The 22,143-nt window shown below is 33.6% G+C and overlaps 1 protein-coding gene across 15 annotated transcripts in view; it reads left to right on the top strand.

Annotated features, from left to right (window-relative positions):
* The window catches only part of EML5 (EMAP like 5), a 151,494-nt gene that overhangs the window by 30,726 nt on the left and 98,625 nt on the right, over positions 1 to 22,143 (top strand). For 14 of the 15 annotated variants that reach the window (XR_013993270.1, XR_013993271.1, XR_013993272.1 and 11 more), the window contains exons 2-7: positions 3,924 to 4,083; positions 13,302 to 13,400; positions 15,606 to 15,674; positions 18,367 to 18,552; positions 20,008 to 20,143; positions 21,080 to 21,281. Coding sequence is in view for 9 of the 15 variants with exons in the window: in XM_081047271.1 (XP_080903397.1) it covers positions 3,924 to 4,083; positions 13,302 to 13,400; positions 15,606 to 15,674; positions 18,367 to 18,552; positions 20,008 to 20,143; positions 21,080 to 21,281 (852 nt within the window). In the remaining 6 variants the exon portion in view is untranslated. Of the gene's footprint in view, positions 1 to 3,923; positions 4,084 to 5,658; positions 5,741 to 13,301; positions 13,401 to 15,605; positions 15,675 to 18,366; positions 18,553 to 20,007; positions 20,144 to 21,079; positions 21,282 to 22,143 lie in introns of all 15 variants that reach the window. The other variant, XM_081047272.1, reaches the window with a different exon arrangement.

Genomic DNA, 22,143 nt, shown 5'->3' with positions numbered 1-22,143 from the left:
TAGTGGTTACCAGAGGGTAAGGGGGTGGGGGGTGGATGATGAGGGTAAAGGGGATCAAATATATGGTGATGGAAGGAGAACTGACTCTGGGTGGTGAACACACAGTGGGATTTATAGACGATGTAATACAGAATTGTACACCTGAAATCTATGTAAATTTACTAACAATTGTCACCCCAATAAAATTAATTTAAAAAAAAAAGAATCGAAATCATACAAAATATTTTCACAAAATGAAATCAAAATGAAAATCATTAACTCATAGTAACTGAAGGGAAATCAGAAAATATTTTGAACTGGGAGAAAATGAAAATAAAATATATCAAAATTTGTGAGATTAAGCTAAAGCATTGTTCCAAAGGAAATTTTGTTCCAAGGGAAATTTATAGAAATAAATACATATGTTTGAAAAGAAAAAATATCTCAGATCAGTAGTCTAAGATTCCACATTAAGAACTAGAAAAAGAGCTAACTAATCCCAAAAGCAAACAAAGAAGGAAATAAAAAGCAGAAATCAATGAAAACAGCAAAACAGTAGAAAAAAATCAAGCCAAAAGTCAGATACTTGAAAAGGTTGATTAAATTGATAAATTTCTAGCTAGACTGACCAAAAACAAAAAGAAGATAGAAATTACCAATAATCATCAGGCTCTTACTACAGACCTAAAAAGAATAAAAGGATTATAAAGGAATACTATGAACAACTCTATGCAGATGTATTTGGCAACTTAGATGAAATGGACCATTCCCTTGAAAGATAAGAACTATCAGAACTCACCAAGAAGAAACAGATAACACAAATAATCTTGTATCTATTAAAGTAATTGGATTTGTAATTTAAAACATTCCACAGCAGAAAACTCCAGGTTCAGATGGCTTCACTGGTAATTCTGCCAGACATTTTAAGAAGAAATAACATCAATTCTACAAATCTCTTATAGAAAACAAAAGGGAAGGGAATATTTCCCAACTCATTTTATGAGGCTGTCATTACTCTAACACAAAATCCAGACGAAGACGTTAGAAGACTAGGAAGTTACAGACCACTGTCCCACTTAACATAGATGCAAAAATGCTCAACAAAATAAGCTAATAAGCAGATAAAATCTATCAATAAAATACAGCATGACCAAGTGGGGTTTATTCTAGTAATGCAATCCCAGCTCAACGTTAGAAAATAAATCAATCTAATTCACTATATTAACAGACTAAAGAAGAAAAATGTATGATAATCTCACTAGACACAGGAAAATAATTTGGCAATATTCAACATCTGTTCATGTTTTTAAAAATGTTTAGCAAACTAAGAATAGAGGGCTACACTCTTAACTATAAAAACATCTATTAAAAAATCACCAGCTAACATCATGCTTAATGGGGAAAGACTGAATATTTTCATTGTAAGACTGGGAAAAAAACAAGGATGTCCTCTCTTACCAGTCCTAATTCAACATTGTACTGGAAGTTCTAGTCATTGCAATTAGGCAAGAAATAGAAATAAAAGGCTTGGAGAAAAGGAAGAAATGAATTGTCTCTATTCCTAGATAATAAGATTGCCTACATATAAAATTCCAAATAATTTATAAAACCCTCCTTCCCTCACTGTCACTCCTAAAACTGAGAAGTGAATTTAACAAGGTCACATGCCCTCTGCAAGGTCAACATATGTAATTCAGTTGCATCTCTGTATACCTGCAATGAACAACTAGAAACTGAAATTTAAAACAATACCATTTACAAGAATTCAGAAAAATTTTGTGTAAATTTAACAAAATTTGTGCAGGATGTGTATACTAAAAAGTATAAAATGAAGCTGAAAAACAAAGCAAAGATCTAAAAATGGAGGGATATATCATGTTTCATGGATTAGAAGACTCAATATTGTTAAGATACCAATTCTCTTCAAATTGATTTGTAGACTTACTGCAATCCCAGTCCCAGTCCCCACAGGACATTTCATATATGCAAGCTGATTCTAAACTTTCTTTTGCACGTGGATATTCAGATTTCCCAGCACCACCTATTGAAAAGATCATTTTTCTCCCACTGAATTGTTTTGAAACCACCCTTGTTAACAGTCAGTTGACCACAAATGGATCAGTTTGTTTCTGGACTCTCAATTCTGTTGCATTGATTTGCATGTCTATCCTTATGCCAATACCATACTGACATGATTACTGTAGTTTTGTAGTAAGTCAGTAACTTTGAAATTAAAAAGTGTGAATCTCCCGATTTTGTTTATTTTTCTAGATTGTTTTGGCTATTCTGAATTTAGCTATGCTGACAAGAATCAGCTTGTTTCTTCAAGAAAGACATAGTACTTAGGAATTGCATTGACTCTGTAGATCAATTTAGGAAGTAATGCCATTTTCATACTGCAAGCCTAGAGAACAGGATATCTTCCCATTTATGTAGCTCTTTTAAAACTTTTTAATGGTGGTTTGTAGTTTTCAGTATACAAATCTTGTACTTTTTTTGTTAAATTTATTCCTAAGTGTTCTATTCTTTTTGGTGCCATTATAAGTGGAATTGTTTTCTTGATTTAGTTTTCAGATTGCTTATTGCTAGTATATGGAAATACAGTTGATATTTTATATTACTTCCTTCAACCTTGATTACCTCATTTGTTAGCTCTGCTTAGGCTTTATTTTGTTGTTTGTGGATTCCTTAGGATTTTCTGTACACATCATGTCATCTGCAAGTAGAGATGGTTTAAATTCTCCCTTTTATTTCTCTGTCTTGCCTGAATGTCCTGGCTAGAATATCCAGGATCACGTTGAATGGAAATAGCAAGGGCTGACATCCTTGTCTGCTTCCTGTGCTTATAGGGAGAATTTACAGGCTTTCGCTATTAAATGTGATGTTAGCTGTGGGTTTTCATAGATATCCTCTATCAGGTTGAGAAAGTTCTCTTCAGTTCCTAAGTTGTTGTGTATTTTTATCATAAAAGCGATTGGATTTTTGTCAAATGTTTTTTCTGCATCTATTGAGATGAACATATGTGGGGTTTTGTTGTCCTTTATTAATATGATATATTACACTGATTGATTTTAATATGTTGAACCAACCTTTCATTCCCATTTAGCTTCCCTCTTATCAGTTACTCACTTAATATTCCCCAACTTGATGAGTACCACCCCAAGCCATCCAGATGTCCAAACCAGAAACCCACGAGTCAACTTAGACCCTTTCCTTTCCCTTACTTCCTACATCCAATCAGTTGATTCTGTTTTAATATCCTCATAACTTTTCCCCCTCTTTCAGTTCATCCTTCTCTCTAATGCCAGGAGTGATTTTTTTTCCCTTCCAAAGATGAATCTGATCATCTAAAACTACTTGTAGAAAAATTTATCGAGGAGAAATTTGTATTCATTTCCTGCCTTCTGCTAATTGTACATAAACCATTTCCAACTGTGAGATCTTTGTCTTGTTTTTAAAGACTCATAGATTACTTTCTGTGAATTATGGGTAACTTTTCTGTTTTTAAGATGTGATTTGTAATTGAATATTAATGCTATCATAGTGCTACTAAATGCTATTTTTGGACACTAAGATGTGGTCTGACTTCAATAAAAGAGTAAAATGGGAGAGAGGGCTTAAAAAGAGATGAATACCAAATGAGAAAATAGCATATGGTAGGGTTGTGACTGATTTGTTCAATTGATCCCTTATGAGACTTCTTTTTGAGAAGTTTAAACACATTATATCATAAGGATTACTTCATTAACTGTTTATCACATGTATTACTGAGGTAGTAATTCTTAGCATTTTTTAATAGATGTTATTTTATTTTAAATACAAATTATTTTAAATGGATAAATAATTAACAATCTATTTTTCATATTGGTATATATAAATTTTATATACACCAAACACAACAAAAACTCTGTAAGCAATTTTAAGTCCATTTGTTTGTTTTGCAGCCTTGCTTTGCATCCTGAACGAATATTGGTAGCAACAGGACAAGTTGGGAAAGAGCCCTATATCTGCGTTTGGGATTCATACACTGTGCAGACCATATCAATTCTGAAGGATGTTCATACACATGGTATAGCTTGCTTAGCATTTGACTTAGAGGGACAGGTATGTGATAATTGTTTTCTCTTTTTCTAAATTATGTTTTTAAAATGTGTATTATAAGAAATGATTATAAATTTATAAATATTAAATTGGAAAGAAGATTAAAAGCACTTGTTCAAGAGTGGAGGTGGGTAGGTAGGGTGGATGGTTGATGTATATAAGAAAAATAAGAACAATAAAGAGTTTTTATTTTATTTTATCAAGAACTTTTCAGTTGAACTGTTAAAGCCAAAGAGATTCTGATTCAGTGGAATATTACATGGTTGGTAGAAAATTTTACGTATAACTTTTCCAGGTCGCGTACGTTGATAGGACAGATGGAAGATATCTTAGGAAAATTAAGTTTCTCTAAGTAGAGCTATACACATTTAATTTTTAGTTATTTTAAAGCTTTCTATTAAAATTACATTTTTTATTGAAAATAACGAGGCAATTCCTATGAGATATTTTTATACAAAAATCAAAGTTAAAAACAAAGGTTATAATATTCATTCCACTTACTAATCAGTTCCTGAATTATTATTTGCTTCTAGTCAATGATTTGTAAAAAAAAAAGGTTTAAAAAAAATTAAGCAAGCCAAGAGCTTTTCTTGTGGTGCTTTCATGGAACTTGTTATACCTAAAACATATTTAAGAAATGGTAAGAAGTTGGATTTTGCAGATGTGGTTAATTTATAGTCTTTAAAAGTTTTATGTTAAGAAATACGACTTTAAAAAATCATTTTAACTTTTAGAAAAAAATTATCTGCTTTTCAATTCATTAAAAGTAATTTAATAGATCTAGATTTAACCAGAGCAGATTACATTGTGATCTTTTCTCTTGAAAATGATAGCCAATAGCTATTTTATTTATAACTGAGGAATAGCTTTGAGTAGCACAGATACATATAAATTTCTGACAAGAGTCTGGTAAGCGATCTATAAAGACTTAACTGGAACCACTCATTTGGGGAAAAATGTGCTTCTAGGTTTAATATCACTGTATAGCAGTGATTGATAATTACAGAACCTTAATTTGTGTCCCATTTTTGCTTTATTTTTCTAGTCCCCTAATGTCCTCATGTCAGTTTTATTTTCTATTTTAAAAGGAAGAGAATAATATTCTTTACCTACTTCACAGGACATTATATTTTATGAAACAAGCATACAAAGTTGTTTTTAAAATTCATTTATTAAAGGTGTTAATGAAATCCAAGCTGTTTTAACTATAAGTGTTTATATACTTTAAATATGTTTTCTTCTTAATTTCAAGATTGCCTTTTGTAAATGTAATATATTGCATTGATGAGGAATTTCTTTAATATATACAGGGAGAAAACATGCCCATAGCTTTTTTTCAGTTGAAAGCTTTTAATTTCACTTATTTTAAGCAATTTATAAGAAAGTCTTGGGTACATGTATTTTATTATCACAGATCCTCATGAGAACATGATACTTAGAAAATTTAAGCTTATAAAAAACATAATAGCTAAGTTATTGAGCACCTACTAAGTGTCAGGCATTGTGCTAAGCCTACATTATCTCATTTAATCCTCACAACCCTATGAAATAGATACTATTATTATCTCTATTTTACAGATAAAGAAACTGAGACTTAGAGAGGTTAAATAACTTGCCCCAGGTTACACAGCTAGTAAATGGAACCAGAGCGGGAACCCAGGTCAGTCACACTCCAAAGCTCGTGTTTTTAACTGCAATGCTCTACTGCCTCCCAAACATGGAACTTAGGAGGTGGTTATTTATATTTTAAAAGGAATTCATCCATCTTAAGTATGGTTAAAGCTTGACAGGAACTGCCAGCAATTGAAGATTAAGTTAAGAAGGCTATCTCTGAAATTGCGGTAATGAGAAAATGCTCTAGTTAAAAATTATATTCTGGAACATATCTATCCAGTAATATCTATAAACTATGAGATACCAACTAGGAAATTCTGTATAATTTTTGCATTTTCTACTAGAATTGAAACTGTAAGTGATCAATTAAGATTTGTCCAATGAATGAGTTTCCTTGTTGGTAGTAATGCTGAATGTTCTTTTCCCAGAGGGTTTCTTCTAAATGGATTGACTATCCAGGTTAATACTTGAAGTCTTACTTATTGAGAATAATTAGGGCCTAAAAAGCCTAGTTATATAAATAAACATAAAACAGGGACTAAAATTTCATAGTAAATGGGGGAGAGATAGGATGGGAAATTTGGTACTTTATCTTGAAAATATAACTATAATTTATAAAAGCACATTTTTCATATTTAACAACTTTAAGTTATAGTTACAACTCTGCTAATTTATAGAATGAACTAAGAATAAAGTGTTAATATTTTTAACCTAATTGTCAGTTATATGCTGGTACAAAATAAAATAGTTTACATTTCACTTTTGGTGCATGATTATGAAGAGGGTCATTTTTACAAAAATACTAGAGGAGTTCACTGATTTTTTTCAAGGGCCTTTCAGCAATCTCTTGGTATCTAGACATATCTCAAGTGTCTATTGTATTATTTTTTAATTTTCTTCCATTCTTCCAGATCCTAACTTCTAATGGCTTTATGTAAGATTTGACCAATATATATTCCACTAAGTCCTGCAACTTTTGCAAAGTCTGATTTTTACTTTGGAACCTTGTAAAAATTCTTATGTAATGAACACTGAGATCACAAAGACCCCCATACTGGAATCTTTTAAATTTAATTGTCCATTCTTTGAATATGTTTTGTAATTACAGAAACTCATGGATGAGCCTAGTTATGTCGACTATAATATTTTTATTTGAATATTTAGTGTGTACTAGAATATTTAGAACTTTTAAATAAATACTTCCAATTCAATTAATAGACACAACCAAGATTTTGTTTGGAAACAGGATCAGAGAGGAATTTGGGAAGCTGGATAGAGGCTTCTTTATCTGGTTTCCTTTTTCCCTCTCTGTTACCTTTTCTTTTTTCTTTTTAAATTAAAGCTTATTGGGGTGACAATTGTTAGTAAAGTTACATAGATTTGAGGTGTACAATTCTGTAATACATCATCCATATCTTATATTGTGTGTTCACCACCCAGAGTCAGTTCTCTTTCCATCTTCATATATTAAACCCCTTTACCCTCTTCTAGAGACCCCTTATCCTCTAGTAACCCTAATTGTCTATGTCTGTGTGTTTTTGTTCCTCTATTTGTTTGTCTTGTTCTGTCGTTGTTTTCAGTTTTATACACCACATTTCAGTGAAATCATATGGTTCTCTACTTTTTCTGTCTGATTTATTTCGCTTAGCATTATAATCTCAAGATCCATCCATATTGTCACAGATGGTACTATTTCATCTTTTCTTACTGCTGAATAGTATTCCATTGTGTATATATACCACAACTTCTTTATCCATTCATCTATCAAAGGACATTTTGGTTGTTTCCATGTCTTGGCCACCGTAAACAAAGATGCAATGAACATTGGAGCACACGTGTCTTAATGGATAAATGTTTTCAGATTTTTTTGGTAGATACCCAGGAGAGGGATTGCTGGGTCATATGGTAATTCTATTCTTAATTTTTTGAGGAACCTCCACACTGCCTTCCATAGCTGCTTCACCAGTCTGCATTCCCACCAACAGTGTATGAGGGTTCCTTTTTTTCCACAGCCTTTCCAACACTTACTTGTCTTGATGATAGCCATTCTAACTGGGGTGAGGTGATATCTCATTGTAGTTTTTATTTGCATTTCTCTGATGATTAGTGATGTTGAGCCTTTTTTCAATAGTCTGTTGGCCATTTGTGTGTCCTCTTTGGAGAAATGTCTCTTCAGGACCTCTGCCCATTTTTCGGTTGGGTTGTTTGTTTTTTTGTTGTTGAGTTGTATGAATTCCTTGTGTATTTTGGAGATTAGCCCCTTATGGGAGGCGTTGTTTGCAAAAATCTTCCATTCGGTTGGTTGCGTCTTTATTGATGGTTTCTTTTGCTGTGCAGACACTTTTCAGTTTGATATCGTCCCATTCATTTATTTTAGCTTTTGCTTCCCTTGCCTTTGGAGTCAAATTCATAAAATGCTCTTTGAACCCAAGGTCCATAAGTTTAGTACCTATGTTTTCTTCTATGCAGTTTATTGTTCCAGGTCTTATGTTTAGGTCTTTGATCCATTTTGAGTTAATTTTGGTACATGGTGACAGATAGCAGTCTAATTTCATTCTTTTGCACTTGGATTTCCAGTTCTCCCAGCACCATTTATTGAAGAGGCTGTCTTTTCTCCATTGTATGTTTTTGGCTTCTTTGTCAAAAATTATCTGTCCATATTTATGTGGTTTTATTTCTGGGTTCTCCATTGTATTCCATTGGTCTGTGTGTCTGTGTAGGTAGGTGGTGGCTAGTCTCAGTGCCTAAGGCTCCCATTCTCTGCTCGGCAGTGAGGGCTTAAACCACCGTTTTCAGCCTTCTTCCCTCAGTCTTTGCTCTAAGGTCTCTGCCATGAGCTTTGGGTTCAGCCGTGTTATATGCTGCCCCCTCAGCCCTGTGGGCCATAAGCGGAGCCCTAGCAGTCCGAGTTCTTCCCTCTCCCGCAGCTGTGGTAGTTCTGGGATATAGCGAGCTCGGAGCACTGAGCTAGGTCTGCGTCCTGCACCAGTGCGGCTCCGTCTCTGCAACTTCTCCCTTCCCTCCTCCCCCACTCGCGCGATTCTCCCACCTGTAGGTGAATTCAGTAATGGGCCTCTTCATCTTGCCTGTCTGCTGTGCAGGGAGTCCTTTGTGGAGTTATAGTTGTTCAATTTGTTGTAAATTCCAGGGGAGATTTCAAGAGGCTCACCTCATGCCGCCATTTTGATGATGTCCTGACTGTTACTTCTTAGTTACCTTTAAAGGAACCTTTCCCTCTGTCTACTTCTTAAATGTCAGTGTTCTTTCGGAATCTGTACCCCTCCTTTCCTTTCTTTCCCTTTCCCTTTTCCTTTACTTATTCTCTCTAGGTGATTATCTAGATCTGTGATTTTAACTCCCATGTTAGTTAACAGTTGACCCCAGCTTCTCTCCTTAACTCCATGTACCCTTCTTGAATGTCATATAGATATACCGTATATTGCACTTTTAAAACTGAATTCTCTCTATATTCCAACTCTGTTAAAAAAAACAGAGCTCTGTCTCCGGGCTTCTGGCCTACCTTTCCAGCCTTGTCTCCTGCCACCTCCCAGTTGGTACTTCTCAGCCACTGAAATAGTGGCTCTTTCCTGAAAGAACCATGACATGTCCAATCTTGGTGTCCTTTGGTCTGAAATGCACTTTCTCTTACTTTTCTACCTGACTGTCTCTTACTCTGTCTTCCAAGATGTAGTTCAAGCATTACTTTTACTGGAAAACTTTCTTTGTTCTCTTCTTCACCTACATAGGCTGGGTTAAATGTGAAAACAAATAATTATGTAAAAAAATCATAAAAGGCTAGGAAAGGAGGCAGTATTAACTTGGTTATCTCTACCTTTTCTTTTCTGCTGGTGCTTAACTTGTGCTTAGAGAGGTTGATTTTGGCCATATGTTTATCAGGGCTACAAAGGAAGTGCTCCTGAGTCACCCTGTTTTGCCAGCGTCTATACAGAGCTTAGATGCTGTGACGCTGTATTGAGAGACATGGAGTTTTAAAGCTTTTGGCAATCATGGTTTGCTATGTGTGTATGATGAGCTGAATCAGAGAGAAGAGGCATTGGTAGAAAGAACAGAACCCCTCTGACTATCACTCACTTTATACTTGTCTTGTGAAATTTAAATCTCTACAGTATACTGTAGCAAGAGGTGGATATCTTTGTTTTAGGTAGATATTTGCTGATATCCAATTAGTTCCCAAATATTAGACTCTCGGGAGGAGCAAATCATCTCTTGTTCACTTGGGTTTTTTACTGGTGTGATTTGCTGGCGAGCCATGAGAAATTATATTCTCTATCTTTTTATGTGAGCCATTCACTCTACCCATGTGGGATTTAAATAGTAATTCTACTTGCCGAAACTGTTTCTAACTAGGTACTGGATTACATTTCTCATTCGGATAAGGAAAGGGCATTGGCTTCTTAAAACTAATTATGGTTATGGTAAACTGATGATACTAAGCATTATGTAACATTAACTATATGCCAGGCACTCTTCTAACTCCATTATATATGTATATGTAAGGTGTGATCAAAAGGTATGGTGAGTGTTTAAATAAAAAAAAAATTTAATACAGTAAAAGACACATTGCCATTAATCCCCCTCAAAATACTCCCCCTCGCTTCGAACACACTTATCCCATTATTTGTAACACTTTCTGAAGCAGTTCTGGAAGTCGTCTTTTGTGAGTGTCTTTAGTTGCACTGTCATGGCTGCCTCAATGTCATGAATCATTTTGACTTTGGGGAAGAGCCAGAAGTCTCATGGTGCCAGATCCAGTGAATAAGGTGGATGAGGACACACCGTTATGTTTTTATTTCACAGAAATTGCTGTACCAGAAGCGATGTGTGACACAGAGCATTGTCGTGATGGAGGATGATTTACAGCACACTTTAAAACACACCTTTTCTCAACTGTAGCTTGCACCTGACTGACTGCACTGAACAAGTTGAAACTTGTCTCACACTGTTACTAAGGTTTGACACGCTGCTTCTCATGTTAAAGATCCCTGCCTTTCCGTTGTATGGCACTCGGCAGCAGCATTGACCGTAATTTTTTATCACACCTTGTATATTCATTCTCATATTAACCCTATGAGGTACTTTTATTACCCCCGCTTAATAGGTGAGGAAACTAAGGTATAGAGAGACTAAATAACTGGCCAAAGTCATCCAGTTTAGTGAGAGTTGGAGCTGGTGTTCAAATCTAGGCAGTCAGGTACCAGAGTGCATGCTCTAAACCAGTGATGGATAAACTTTCTATAACAAATCAGATAGTAAATAAATTTAAGCTTTGCGGGCTGTATGGTCTCAGTGGCAGCTACTCAGCTCTGCACTGTATGTGAAAGCAGTCATAGACAGCTGGGAAAAGAATGTGTGTGGCTATGGACCAGTAAAACTTTGTTTATAAAAACAGGGTGCAGGCTGAATTTGGCCTCAAGGTTGTAGTTTGCAACCTCTGCTTCTAAACCAGTGCTTTTCAAAATATGTGTTATGGGTTAGTACTTGTGATTTCTTGTTTATCCCTTCAGTTTCTTATAAGTGCATGTATTGTTAATTTCCAAATATTTGGAGGATTTTTCTGCATAGCTTTCTATTATTCTGATTTCTGTTTTTGTCAGAGAATATACTTTATTTTCATTTTTTTAAAATTTGTTTAGGCTTATTTTGCAATTCCAAATTTTGTGATCTTCATGAAACATCATGTACTCTTGGAAAGGGTATGGAAAAATATCTGTATTCTGTTTCCTTTCTCTTCTGTTTATTGTGTTATTGTCATTCATCTTATTTCTACATATTTTATAAACCCCGTAATAACTTTTTTCTTAAAAACAGTTTTAAAATCAAACTAAACAAGAAAAATCTTATTTACACATTTACTATTTGGGTGCTCTTCATTCATATGTGTAAATTAAATATTGAGTGATCCTGACCCTTTGTGATCTCTGGGAGTTGTTTGGCTTCAAATTTTTTCACAGAATTTGTACTTTGCTTAGCCTCAGGATTTCACTTTGTTCATGTAAGGACTGGTGTTCTCAAGAGGACCCATAAACAGATTTTTCTGGAGCTTTTTCTCTGCTCTGCAAATTCTAGCCATTTTGGCTTCTTTGAAGTCCAGGCTCTCGTTCTCAAATCAGCATGTCTGCTGGGCTCTTTTTGAAGTCCACCTTTCTGTGCTAGTCTGGAAACTGACTCCTTAATAAAGGCTGGGGCAATTGCAGGACTCACCTTGTTTGTTTTCCACTCTTTCAGGGTTCAGTGTTTTACTTCCTATTGTGAATGTCTGAAAACATTTGTTTCATGTAGTTTGTACAGTTTTCTAGTTGTTTATGGCAGGTGGCAGCTTCAGACTCTGATACTGCTTCACGGCCAGAAGTCCATCTTTCATGTTTCCTAACCTCTCTCATACTTTCTGTCTCACTGTATCCTCCTTTCAACTCTGTCTTTTCACCTCCCTCTAATCTCCTATTCGATTCTTCCACTGAGTTTTTAATTTCATTCATTTATCATGTCTAAAAATTGTTTGCTTCTTCAAATCTGCTTGTTTACTTTTTATAGTCTTGTCTTCTTTGCTCATATGAAGATATTTTGAAGCCTTAATTTTATTTCTCTGTTCACATTAAACTTACTTTATACAATCTGATAATTCCAATGTCTGATGTTTTACAGGACTGATTTTGTTGTTTATTGTGACTTGCTGATTCTCACTCAGAGCCCTTATGTCCTGTGGCTATTGGGAGGAGGCTGTTTGTTTATTTTTAATTTTAAGTTTATTTTTATTGATTGTTACCTTTACGAATTCTTTGAGGGATGGATTAAAGTTTTAGTCTTCCACATAGGATTTATACTTGTCTGTGCAACATTGTTGAAGACGCTTGAAGACTGCAATCCTTAGGACCACATTGAATGAACATTTCCACTTGAGGGATTCATCATTCATGTGGATTTAGGTATTACAGCTACGTCAAGGCTGCTGGTGGCTACAGATTTTCAGGGTGGTTTTTATCATCTATCATGCATCGCCATCCCTTCTTTTAAAAGGGATGGTCTCTTGTTTTCCCTTACTCTGAGGAGTTCACTGCTTTAGTTAGAAGTCTGCAGTTCAAATCTCTACCTTGGGCAGGTCCCAAACATTATCTCCTATTTGCTCAGCAACCGACAAAACAAAAAACAGGGTTGCCAGGTTTTGGCTGATACCTATAGAATAAAGTAAATCTAGGAACTCTCTTACTGTCCAAGATTCCCATAGGAAATGACTTTGTTCTCAGATTTCTTAATTTTTTTACAGCTCAGCAGTACTTTTAAAAAAGATGTTTTTACATTTTATCTAGCATTTTTAGTTTTTTGTCACGAGAGATGCTTAGGGTATTTTGTCAATCCTACTATTAGAAATGGAAGTCATTCTTCTGTTTATAAATGTGAAGAACTACACATATGTGCAAATATTAACAAGATGAAATATATCCAGCCTTTTTCTATGAGGTCTATAAAATATAAATGTGTAAGTTTTGATGTTTATAATACCCATGCATAGAATTTGTTTGCCATTTATAATTTGGTTACTTTTTTGTTTGCCTTTATATTCCCTTCTGGACTTCTTGGACATAATTCAGCGCTTGGTTTCAGTTGGACTCGATTCAAAGAATGCAGTTTGTGTTTGGGATTGGAAAAGGGGGAAAATGTTATCTATGGCTCCTGGTCACACAGATAGAGTAAGTACACTCTTCGGGGTTTCTAATGGATACTGGATGGGAAAAGACCAAAGTCAGGGGATTTTATGTTTCTGTGTTTTGTTATTGCCAGGTAGTTCATACGTAATTAAATTTTAAAGTATAATTGTAAATACCCATAATATTTTAGACTGCATATGTGTTGTAGACTCAATATGTATAGTGTTAGCACAAAACTTCCAACCCATAGTTTGCTTCAGCAAAAATGATAAATTTTATATTATTGAAACCTCAATTTAAAAATTGAGTGGTTCATGCCTAGGGTCTGTTTAGTTTAGTTTACCAATTTGTTACGTGTGTAATAGTTAAGGTGAAAAATGTTTCATATGTGAATTTAAAATTATGTATTAGTGTTACATTTTTTAGAGACTGAACTTTTTTTACTTTCGAAACTTGTTAAAAATATATTTCTTGGGCGGCTGGATGGCTCAGCTGGATAGAGTGGAGCTCTGTACAACAGGGTTGCTGGTTTGATATCCACGTGGGCCAGTGAGCTGCACCCTCCACAACTAGATTGAAGACAACAAGCTGCTGCTGAGCTTCTGGAGGGGCAGCTGGATTGCTCCAGTTGGTTAGAGCGCAAGCTCTCAACAGCAAGGTTGCCAGTTCATTTCCCGCATGGGTTGGTGGGCTATGCCCCTGCAACTAAAGATTGAAAATGGCGACTGGACTTGGTTGGAGCCGAGCTGCGCCCTCCACAACTAGATTGAAGGACGATGATTTGGAGCTGATGGGCCCTGGAAAAACACGCTGTTCCCGAATATTCCCCAATACAATTTTTAAAAAGACAATTTAATTAAAATATATATTTAGATATATATATATATATTTCTTATTCCAAATTGTATAAAATTAATATAAAGACTACATTGTAGTCAGCTTTTTAATTAAATATGATATAGTGTTATAAACATACATCAAAATTTTTTCATAAACACTTAAAAATGTCTGATTTTTGTGTGTGAGTAAAATTCTAACCTGAACTGGCACAGGAGATATAGTCATTGATTCTATTTTGGGTGAATCTATAAATCTGTAAAAGATGTGTAGAAAAATTTTTGTGTATTTGCATTTTGGAAAATAAACTTAGTTTTCAACAGATTCTCAAAGGGACCTGTTACACACTCACAAACACAATTTAGATAATTTTTTAAGCATTAGATATATTTTATTAAACCATTGTGTATTCTGACTTACTTAGATCAAAGCATTACACACAGTAGTACTTTGGATTTAGTAAATAAACTGATTATTAAATGATACTATCATTGGAATTTTTTAGAAGTATTTTTGTGGTTTAAAGTTGCATCAGTATGTTTTCCATATGATCTGTATTATGGTGAGTTATGAAACATACATTATAAGATGTGTTCTTTTTTCATTATCACTGAAGTGTATCACTTTGTAAATTTTTAGAGGTAGTAAGCATTTTACATGATTATGCTGGCAAGTGTCAAAGAAACATGAAAACTGCCAGATAGTAGAATTGTTCTTTTCTGCTATGAAATTATTTTTCAAATATTAGTCTTTCTTTTCTGTATTATTAAAGTACATGTTTGCGATGCATTTTTGTTTCTTCTGGGTTTTTTTTCTTATTTGCTTTTGTAAGAAAAGGGTTTATATGTAAAATTTATGCAATCTTAGAAAAGAATGAAGCCTGGGGCTCTCCAAAATTTAAGATAAGTTAATTTTATTTGACCCATAAATGATAAAGAAAGCTAAAAATAATGAAAACAGAACTTTTACTGTGAAATAAATGTGTGGATCCTTTATGTAAGTAGTTCTATATGATAGAAAGCTAGAAAAATGTTCTCTTTCTAGCTGTATGTGTTAAGTGTATTCAGAACTTTTCTTTTGTAGAAATTATGCAGGTACCTGCCTCATGCCTTAGTTCTGTTGAGCATTTCTTGTTATTTGTGTATGTAATTTTTTTTAAATTAAAAACAGAGTTGTCAATTGTTACTCCACTAGTTGCTTCTTAAGTTCATAGGAACAAAGAAATAGTTTTTGTTCTTTATCATTTGCATGTTTACTTCTTATAAGATTTTAAAGTATAGGATTCTGGCTATTTATTGAAGAATATTATCATCTGATAGGTAGGGTTTGGGTATTATTTGGTCTTTTGGACAGGATTCTTAAATGATTCTGAAAATAAGTATTTTAAATATGAATCTGATTTGTTTACAGATATTTGATGTTTCTTGGGATTTGTACCAGCCAAATAAACTTGTCAGCTGTGGCGTAAAACACATCAAGGTACTAGAAATATCTTGTTTTATAATAGTCACGTTCACTTACTATTTGCCACTAAGTACATATCACACTATTTACAATTTAGGGTAGTTTTATGATTTTGATAGTACTTATTTTTAAAATGCCAACATTTTTAATGTTCCTATGTTCAATCTAACAAATATTTATTGTGTAGTTACTGTGTGTGTGAGGCATCTATGTAAGGGACATAGGTATGAATAGGGAATTAAACACTTTCCATAATGGAATTTGTAGTCTAACAAAATAGGTTTTACTATGTTCATCTTGTTTCTTCATGTCTCACTTAGAAAGTAAAATGTGAGACTAGGAAACCAAATAAGATAAAGGTTTTCATTCACATAGATGGAATGGTGTGGTAGAAGCAACATGGATAGAATTGGCTTTGCTGCGTACTAGCTGTTTGACTTGGGATGAGTCATTTCACCTCTTTGAGCTTTTTTTCACATCTTAACACTGGCTGCTGTTACCATCTTCGTAGAGTTGATGATTGAATAAGGCAGAATATATTCAAATACTTGTCATAGTGGCTAGCACATAGTCAGCTTTCAGAAAGTGTTACCTCTTCCTGTCTCTATATTTGCTCTTTGATTTGATCACAGCCTTTGGTATCCAGTTTACTTTGCTTATGAAAGCTCTGAGTTTTGTATTATAATTATAGTTCAGGTTTTGAGGCTCAGGTAGTCAGTGGTGATATCATTCTTATGTTTATAGTTACTTTTAAATCCCTGGTGCAAATTAGAAATACTTGCTTTTCTCCCACTATCTGATATAACAGTTCCTTCTAACAGTTAATTCCTAGTAAGTAAGGTTCGGTGTGCACATTCTTTCTTTTGATACGCTCACTTCCATCTACGTTTTCTCCAAAGCACCTTTAGCTGTTGCTGTAATTCTAATCTTCATGTTCTGGTACTGATCTGATAATAGTATAAAGTATTAATTTTTCAACAAATATTAGTAATTTAATAGCAAAAGGCTCTAGGTAGGTTTAGGTTACATTGTATAAGCACTGTGAAGATAGAAATTTTTGTCTTGTTCATTTTTGACACAGTATTTGATATATATTAAATTTTTAATAAATTATTGGCAAATTAAAGAGACATTACTGCTGTTTTATATTGTAAATAAAGGTAAAAGTTTTTTTAAAAAAACTCATCTTCTCAAACTAAAAAAAAATTATTTTTGCTATGGGTTACATTTCTTTTCATTTGGTAGAGGTAATAAATAGCATGGTAGCTTTCGTTACAAGCAATTCATGTGAGGAAACTATTAATAAGTCCCAGAGATGATCTAGAACGGTACAGGCCAGTATAGCAGCAACTCGCCACATGTAGCTATTGAAATTAATTAAAAGTAAATAATATGTAACATTCATTTCTTCAGTTACACTGTCAGTATGCGAAACAGTGACACGTATCTAGTGGTTAGTCTATATGACAGCATATATGTGTATACTGTCACATATAAAAATTTTCATCATCGTAGAATGTTCTATTGGATAGCACTGATGTGGATTCTAGAACAATGGTTCTTAACTCTCACTGAACATCAAAGTCATTTGGATCTGTGGGTTTCACTCTCCAGAGACTGTCTCAGTTTATCTCAGTGGGGGGCCCAGGCATGCTATTTCATAATTTCCCCAGGTAATTCTAATGTGCAGTCAAAACTGAGAATCATTGATCTAGAAGAAATAATGGATTGAAATTGGGACTTGCTGAAAGGAAGAGAACCAGGTGTCCTTATGCACAGAAATCATGGAGCTTTTAAAATTAAAAATCACAAAATTTCATTGATTAAAACATTCATTAGTTACTTAAGTGGAGTGAGCATGATAATTTTTAGGTTTTTGAGGCTTCAGGTTTTAAGCTAAAATCTTTAGCTCTTAAAATAAGATCTTACAGATCAGGTAACATCTTTTCGTATATAATACTAACAAATTATATTATTTAAAATGGTAATTTACTTATTATAAAGTTAAATTTATTCTCTGGGCCTAATTTCTTTATGCAGAATAATTAATGTATATATTCTTGCCCTGCCCTACTTTTGTTTCTTTGTTTCTCTCTGCAAACGCTTAAAATTTACCTGAATACACATAATAGAAAAAAAACCCGAGTCATGAAGTTTTGTGTTTGACTTCCTTATGTTCTCCCAAGAATGAACTAATCATTCCAAATATGTATCTCTCTTATTTTTAAATTTTATATGTAAAGGAATTGCTTAGCTTTGAAAATATCAATGAAAGCAACATACTAATCCTTTTTCCCCCCATTACTGTCTTCATCAGAGATTCAACATTAGGTTTGGTCCTTTTTCCTATTAGTGTATGGGGTCTTTATCTTTATTTTCATGGCTGTTTCATACCAACTTTTTAACCTAAGTTTCATGTAGATTTTTTTCAGAAACCTAAGGGAAGCATAGCATACTTTAAAAGTAATGTAGTTCATCCGTCCTTACTCTTACAGATAAGGTTTCAAATCAGTGACTTATCTGCTATAACAGCTATTGACAACACAGGATGAGGATGTGCACATTGAATGCTATTGTATCTTAAGGGAATTTCTTAGGTAATTTCTAGTCTGCTGCTCTAATATAGCAAAGTATTAGATCAAAGCGTTGGGAATGTTTTACTTTATAAGCATTCTTTGATATTTTGATCATACTATTTACCTTTTAGTTCTGGAGTTTATGTGGAAATGCGCTGACCCCAAAACGAGGGGTTTTTGGTAAGACTGGTGACCTTCAGACGATATTGTGCCTGGCCTGTGCAAGGGATGAAGTCACATATTCTGGTGCACTCAATGGGGATATATATGTTTGGAAAGGAATCAATCTTATACGAACAATACAAGGAGCCCATACTGTAAGTATATTTAAATACTGTAAACACTTTTAGAGGTTAACTACGTATTTTCTTGTCTTAGAATAAAAGATTACATAATATAGCAAACTTTCTAGTTATTTGAAAAATGTTATAACAATTTGTCTATTTGTTTTCAAGATTTCAATGAAGAAATTATGCAATTAGACACATAAATATTTATTAAATTAGTATAATTAGTTTCTTGTTCAAACCATTTCTTTAGTTTGGTTGCTTTCTCATTGTTGGAAAAAAGCTTGTTAAATTCAACCTAAAAGTATTCTCGATTAACCACATTAGAATATAGCTAGTCCTCTTGTGGCTCACAGTGGGCAATTTGGGGACGCTTTTAGAAAAAAAATAACTTTTAAATTTTAATGTCATTAATTCATTGGGAAACAATTTAATGTTTGTTCTTCATGAGAGTTTCATATAAATATGTTATCAAATTAGGGGAAAAAATCTGTTGTTAAAATCTTTCAGTGTTTTTTGATTTGGGCTTCTTAGCAGTTGGGTCCTTCACATAGTGAAAGGAGCTAGAGAGCACCCAGCTACTACATTAGCAGTCATATCCCTAGTAGAAAAGTTATTAAGTACATTAACGTGAACCACTATTAAATATATACTGCACATTAAATATATTAAAGAAGCATTTACACAAGATTTGCTTTAAGCAGAATGCCTAAAGACCAGAAATACCAGTTTTTTTTTCTCACAAAACTTGTGGCAATTCACATTTTTACCATCAGTATATAAAAATACCTGTTCCTCCTCATATTTATCAGCATAGGATATGACCACTGTTATCAGATTTTGCTTGTTTTCTCTGTAAAAAGTAGTAACTCTTGTTTCAACTTCTTTCCTGTCTGTTTGTGAAATTTCACATATTTATCAACTACGTGAAGTTTTTTTTCTGTTAATTGGCTTTTCATGTCCTTGGCTCTGTTTATTGTTGAATTTCCTTTCCTTTACTTATTTGTGTATTAGGGATATTAACCTCTTGACAGTCATATACGTTGCAAATGTTTCCCCAGTCTATCTTTGCTTATGATATCTTTTCTCATATTAATATTTTTAAAATTTCCTTTATGGCTTGTGGGTAACCGTCCATATATAAAAAGGTCTCTCGCAGCCCAAAGTAACATAAGTGTCCTTCTTACTCTTTTCTAACATATTTGTTTTATGTTTTACATTTAGAATTGTATGTCTCTATAATTCATTTTTGTATACGTTATAAGGTTTAACTTTCTTTTCTTTTATGTTATGCCCATAGTATTAAACGCTGTCTTAGTCACATGTTGAGTTCCTACATATACGTAGATTTAGTTCTAGATTTTCATTTGTGTTTTCTGATATATTTATTCCTGTGTCACATCTAAATCTTTTAAAGTGGGTTTCTACTTTCATATAATAGATTTTCTTAAAAAGTGTATATTTTTAAATTATTTCCTTTTCTAGGCAGGAATTTTTAGCATGAATGCTTGTGAAGAAGGCTTTGCTACTGGTGGCAGAGATGGCTGTATTCGTCTTTGGGATTTAACTTTTAAACCAATTACTGTGATTGATCTCAGGGAAACAGAGCAGGGATATAAAGGTAATAACAAAACAAATGTCTCATTACTAGGCAAATTCTAAATATACCAGGGATTGTCAGTTTCTTTAAGTAAACATAAATGTATGTATTGTAAATATAAATGAGAGTTACATTTGCCCCTTCATACTGTATACATTTAATTGAAATTCTTCTGTTAAAGAGGAGAAACCGCTTTAGACAGTCTCAGTTTACTGTTAGGCTAAAGATTCTTTCATATGTCCAGTGACTGTTACAATGGGATCTATGGAGAGATGTGGTAGGTACTTACTTTGGTAACCTTGGATTTTGAAAATATTTTATTACTAGAATGTTAAATATAACTGTTTAGCAAATAAACTGTTGAAAGTAAAGTGTGTTGAAGGTTGGGGAACTTCTGTCACAGCACCTCTATGTTGGTCATGCAGGTAAGAAAACCAAGAGAAACACTAGCTTTCTCAAGGTTACAAAAGAGATTGTAGAGTATACAGAAAAAGAACAAGTCTTAATGATTTTATGAGCACATTGAAGTAATGAAATATAGACACATGAAAAGTCAGATTATTATAAGAGAAAAATAATAAAGTTCTATAAAGGCAGTTCCTGAATTCTTACTCTTATGAACTGTTATAAGATTTTAGCTGAGAGAAATAGTTTGTTATAAGATTTTAGGCTGAGGGAAGTAGTTTGACTGTGATGGAAGTTGTCACAGTTGTTACTTCCTTCCTAATAAGGAAGAAGTGTATGTCTTGAAGGATGGGTAGAAATTTGTTACATAAAAAGAGGGCAGTACTATCAGTCCATGTAGAAAACAATATAGATAATTGAAGAAAATGTGTGGATGAAAGACTTCTTTTAACTTACATCTAAGGTATAAAAAGTTATAAAATTAGTATCGATTTGGGCAATCAGCATCCTATTATTACAGCATTGATCTTAAATACAATTCACTTTAACTAGGTTTGTCTGTGAGGAGTGTTTGTTGGCGAGGTGACCACATTCTAGTTGGAACACAGGACAGTGAAATTTTTGAAATCGTGGTGCATGAAAGAAGTAAACCTTTCTTAATTATGCAAGGGCATTGTGAAGGTGAACTTTGGGCACTTGCCATCCATCCTACTAAACCTTTGGCTGTGACTGGAAGTGATGATCGTTCAGTCAGGTAAGCAACTTATGGCATAATTGAGTAGACTGGAATTTGTCCTTAGGTAAACATAAGAAAAATGTTTTAAAAAATACTTAGATTTAAATTTTATCAGTTTGTGGTATAACAAATGAACATAATTAATAGGCACTTAAAATTAGTAGAACTAACTATAAGATTTGTTTTTTTTTTCTCTTAAAAGCAAGCTGGAGTTTGATCCAACGTGTATGTTAGAACATAAGAGCTACCTCCATCTTTTTAACAGCCATATAATATTCCACTGCATGGATATACTATAATTTATTCAGTTAATCCATTATTGTTGGGAGTTTAGGTTTTTCCAGTTTTGTGCTTGAAATGAATATCCTTATACCCATTCCATTTTGTACATGTGTAAATATGAATATGATGAATTCTTAGCAGTGTTCAAAACATATAGGCATTTTAAATTTTGCTAGATAATACCTTGCACAGAGTCAATAACAATTTGTATACCTATCAGCAGTGTACCACAGGGCTTGTTTTCCCACACCCTTGTTTTCCCTACCCTTTAAATCTTTTTTATTCTGTAGCTTCCTTCCTTTCCTTTTCTTTTCTTCTTCTTACAATTGACTTGTTGAAGAAAGTGTTTGGCTTCTAGAGTTCCTCACATGCTGGACTTACTTAATTGCATACTCAGTGTATTTTAACACAGTCTCTTTCCTGTATCCTGTAAACTGATAATCAGGTCTAGAAGTTTGATAAGATGTAATTATGAATTTTCGCCAAGAATATTTCCTAGGTGGTAATGTATATCCCTGTTTAATAGTATGTAATATGTAGTCTCTCTCTTTTTTTGTCATTAGCAGCCATTGATGTTTATTGTCTAGATCAGTATTTC

Source organism: Rhinolophus hipposideros (genome assembly GCF_964194185.1).
Source record: "Rhinolophus hipposideros genome assembly, chromosome: 5".
In the NCBI taxonomy this organism is placed as follows: domain Eukaryota; kingdom Metazoa; phylum Chordata; class Mammalia; order Chiroptera; family Rhinolophidae; genus Rhinolophus; species Rhinolophus hipposideros.
The sequence above is the reverse complement of the archived record's forward strand: the minus strand, read 5'-3'. Positions and strand labels throughout refer to the sequence as shown.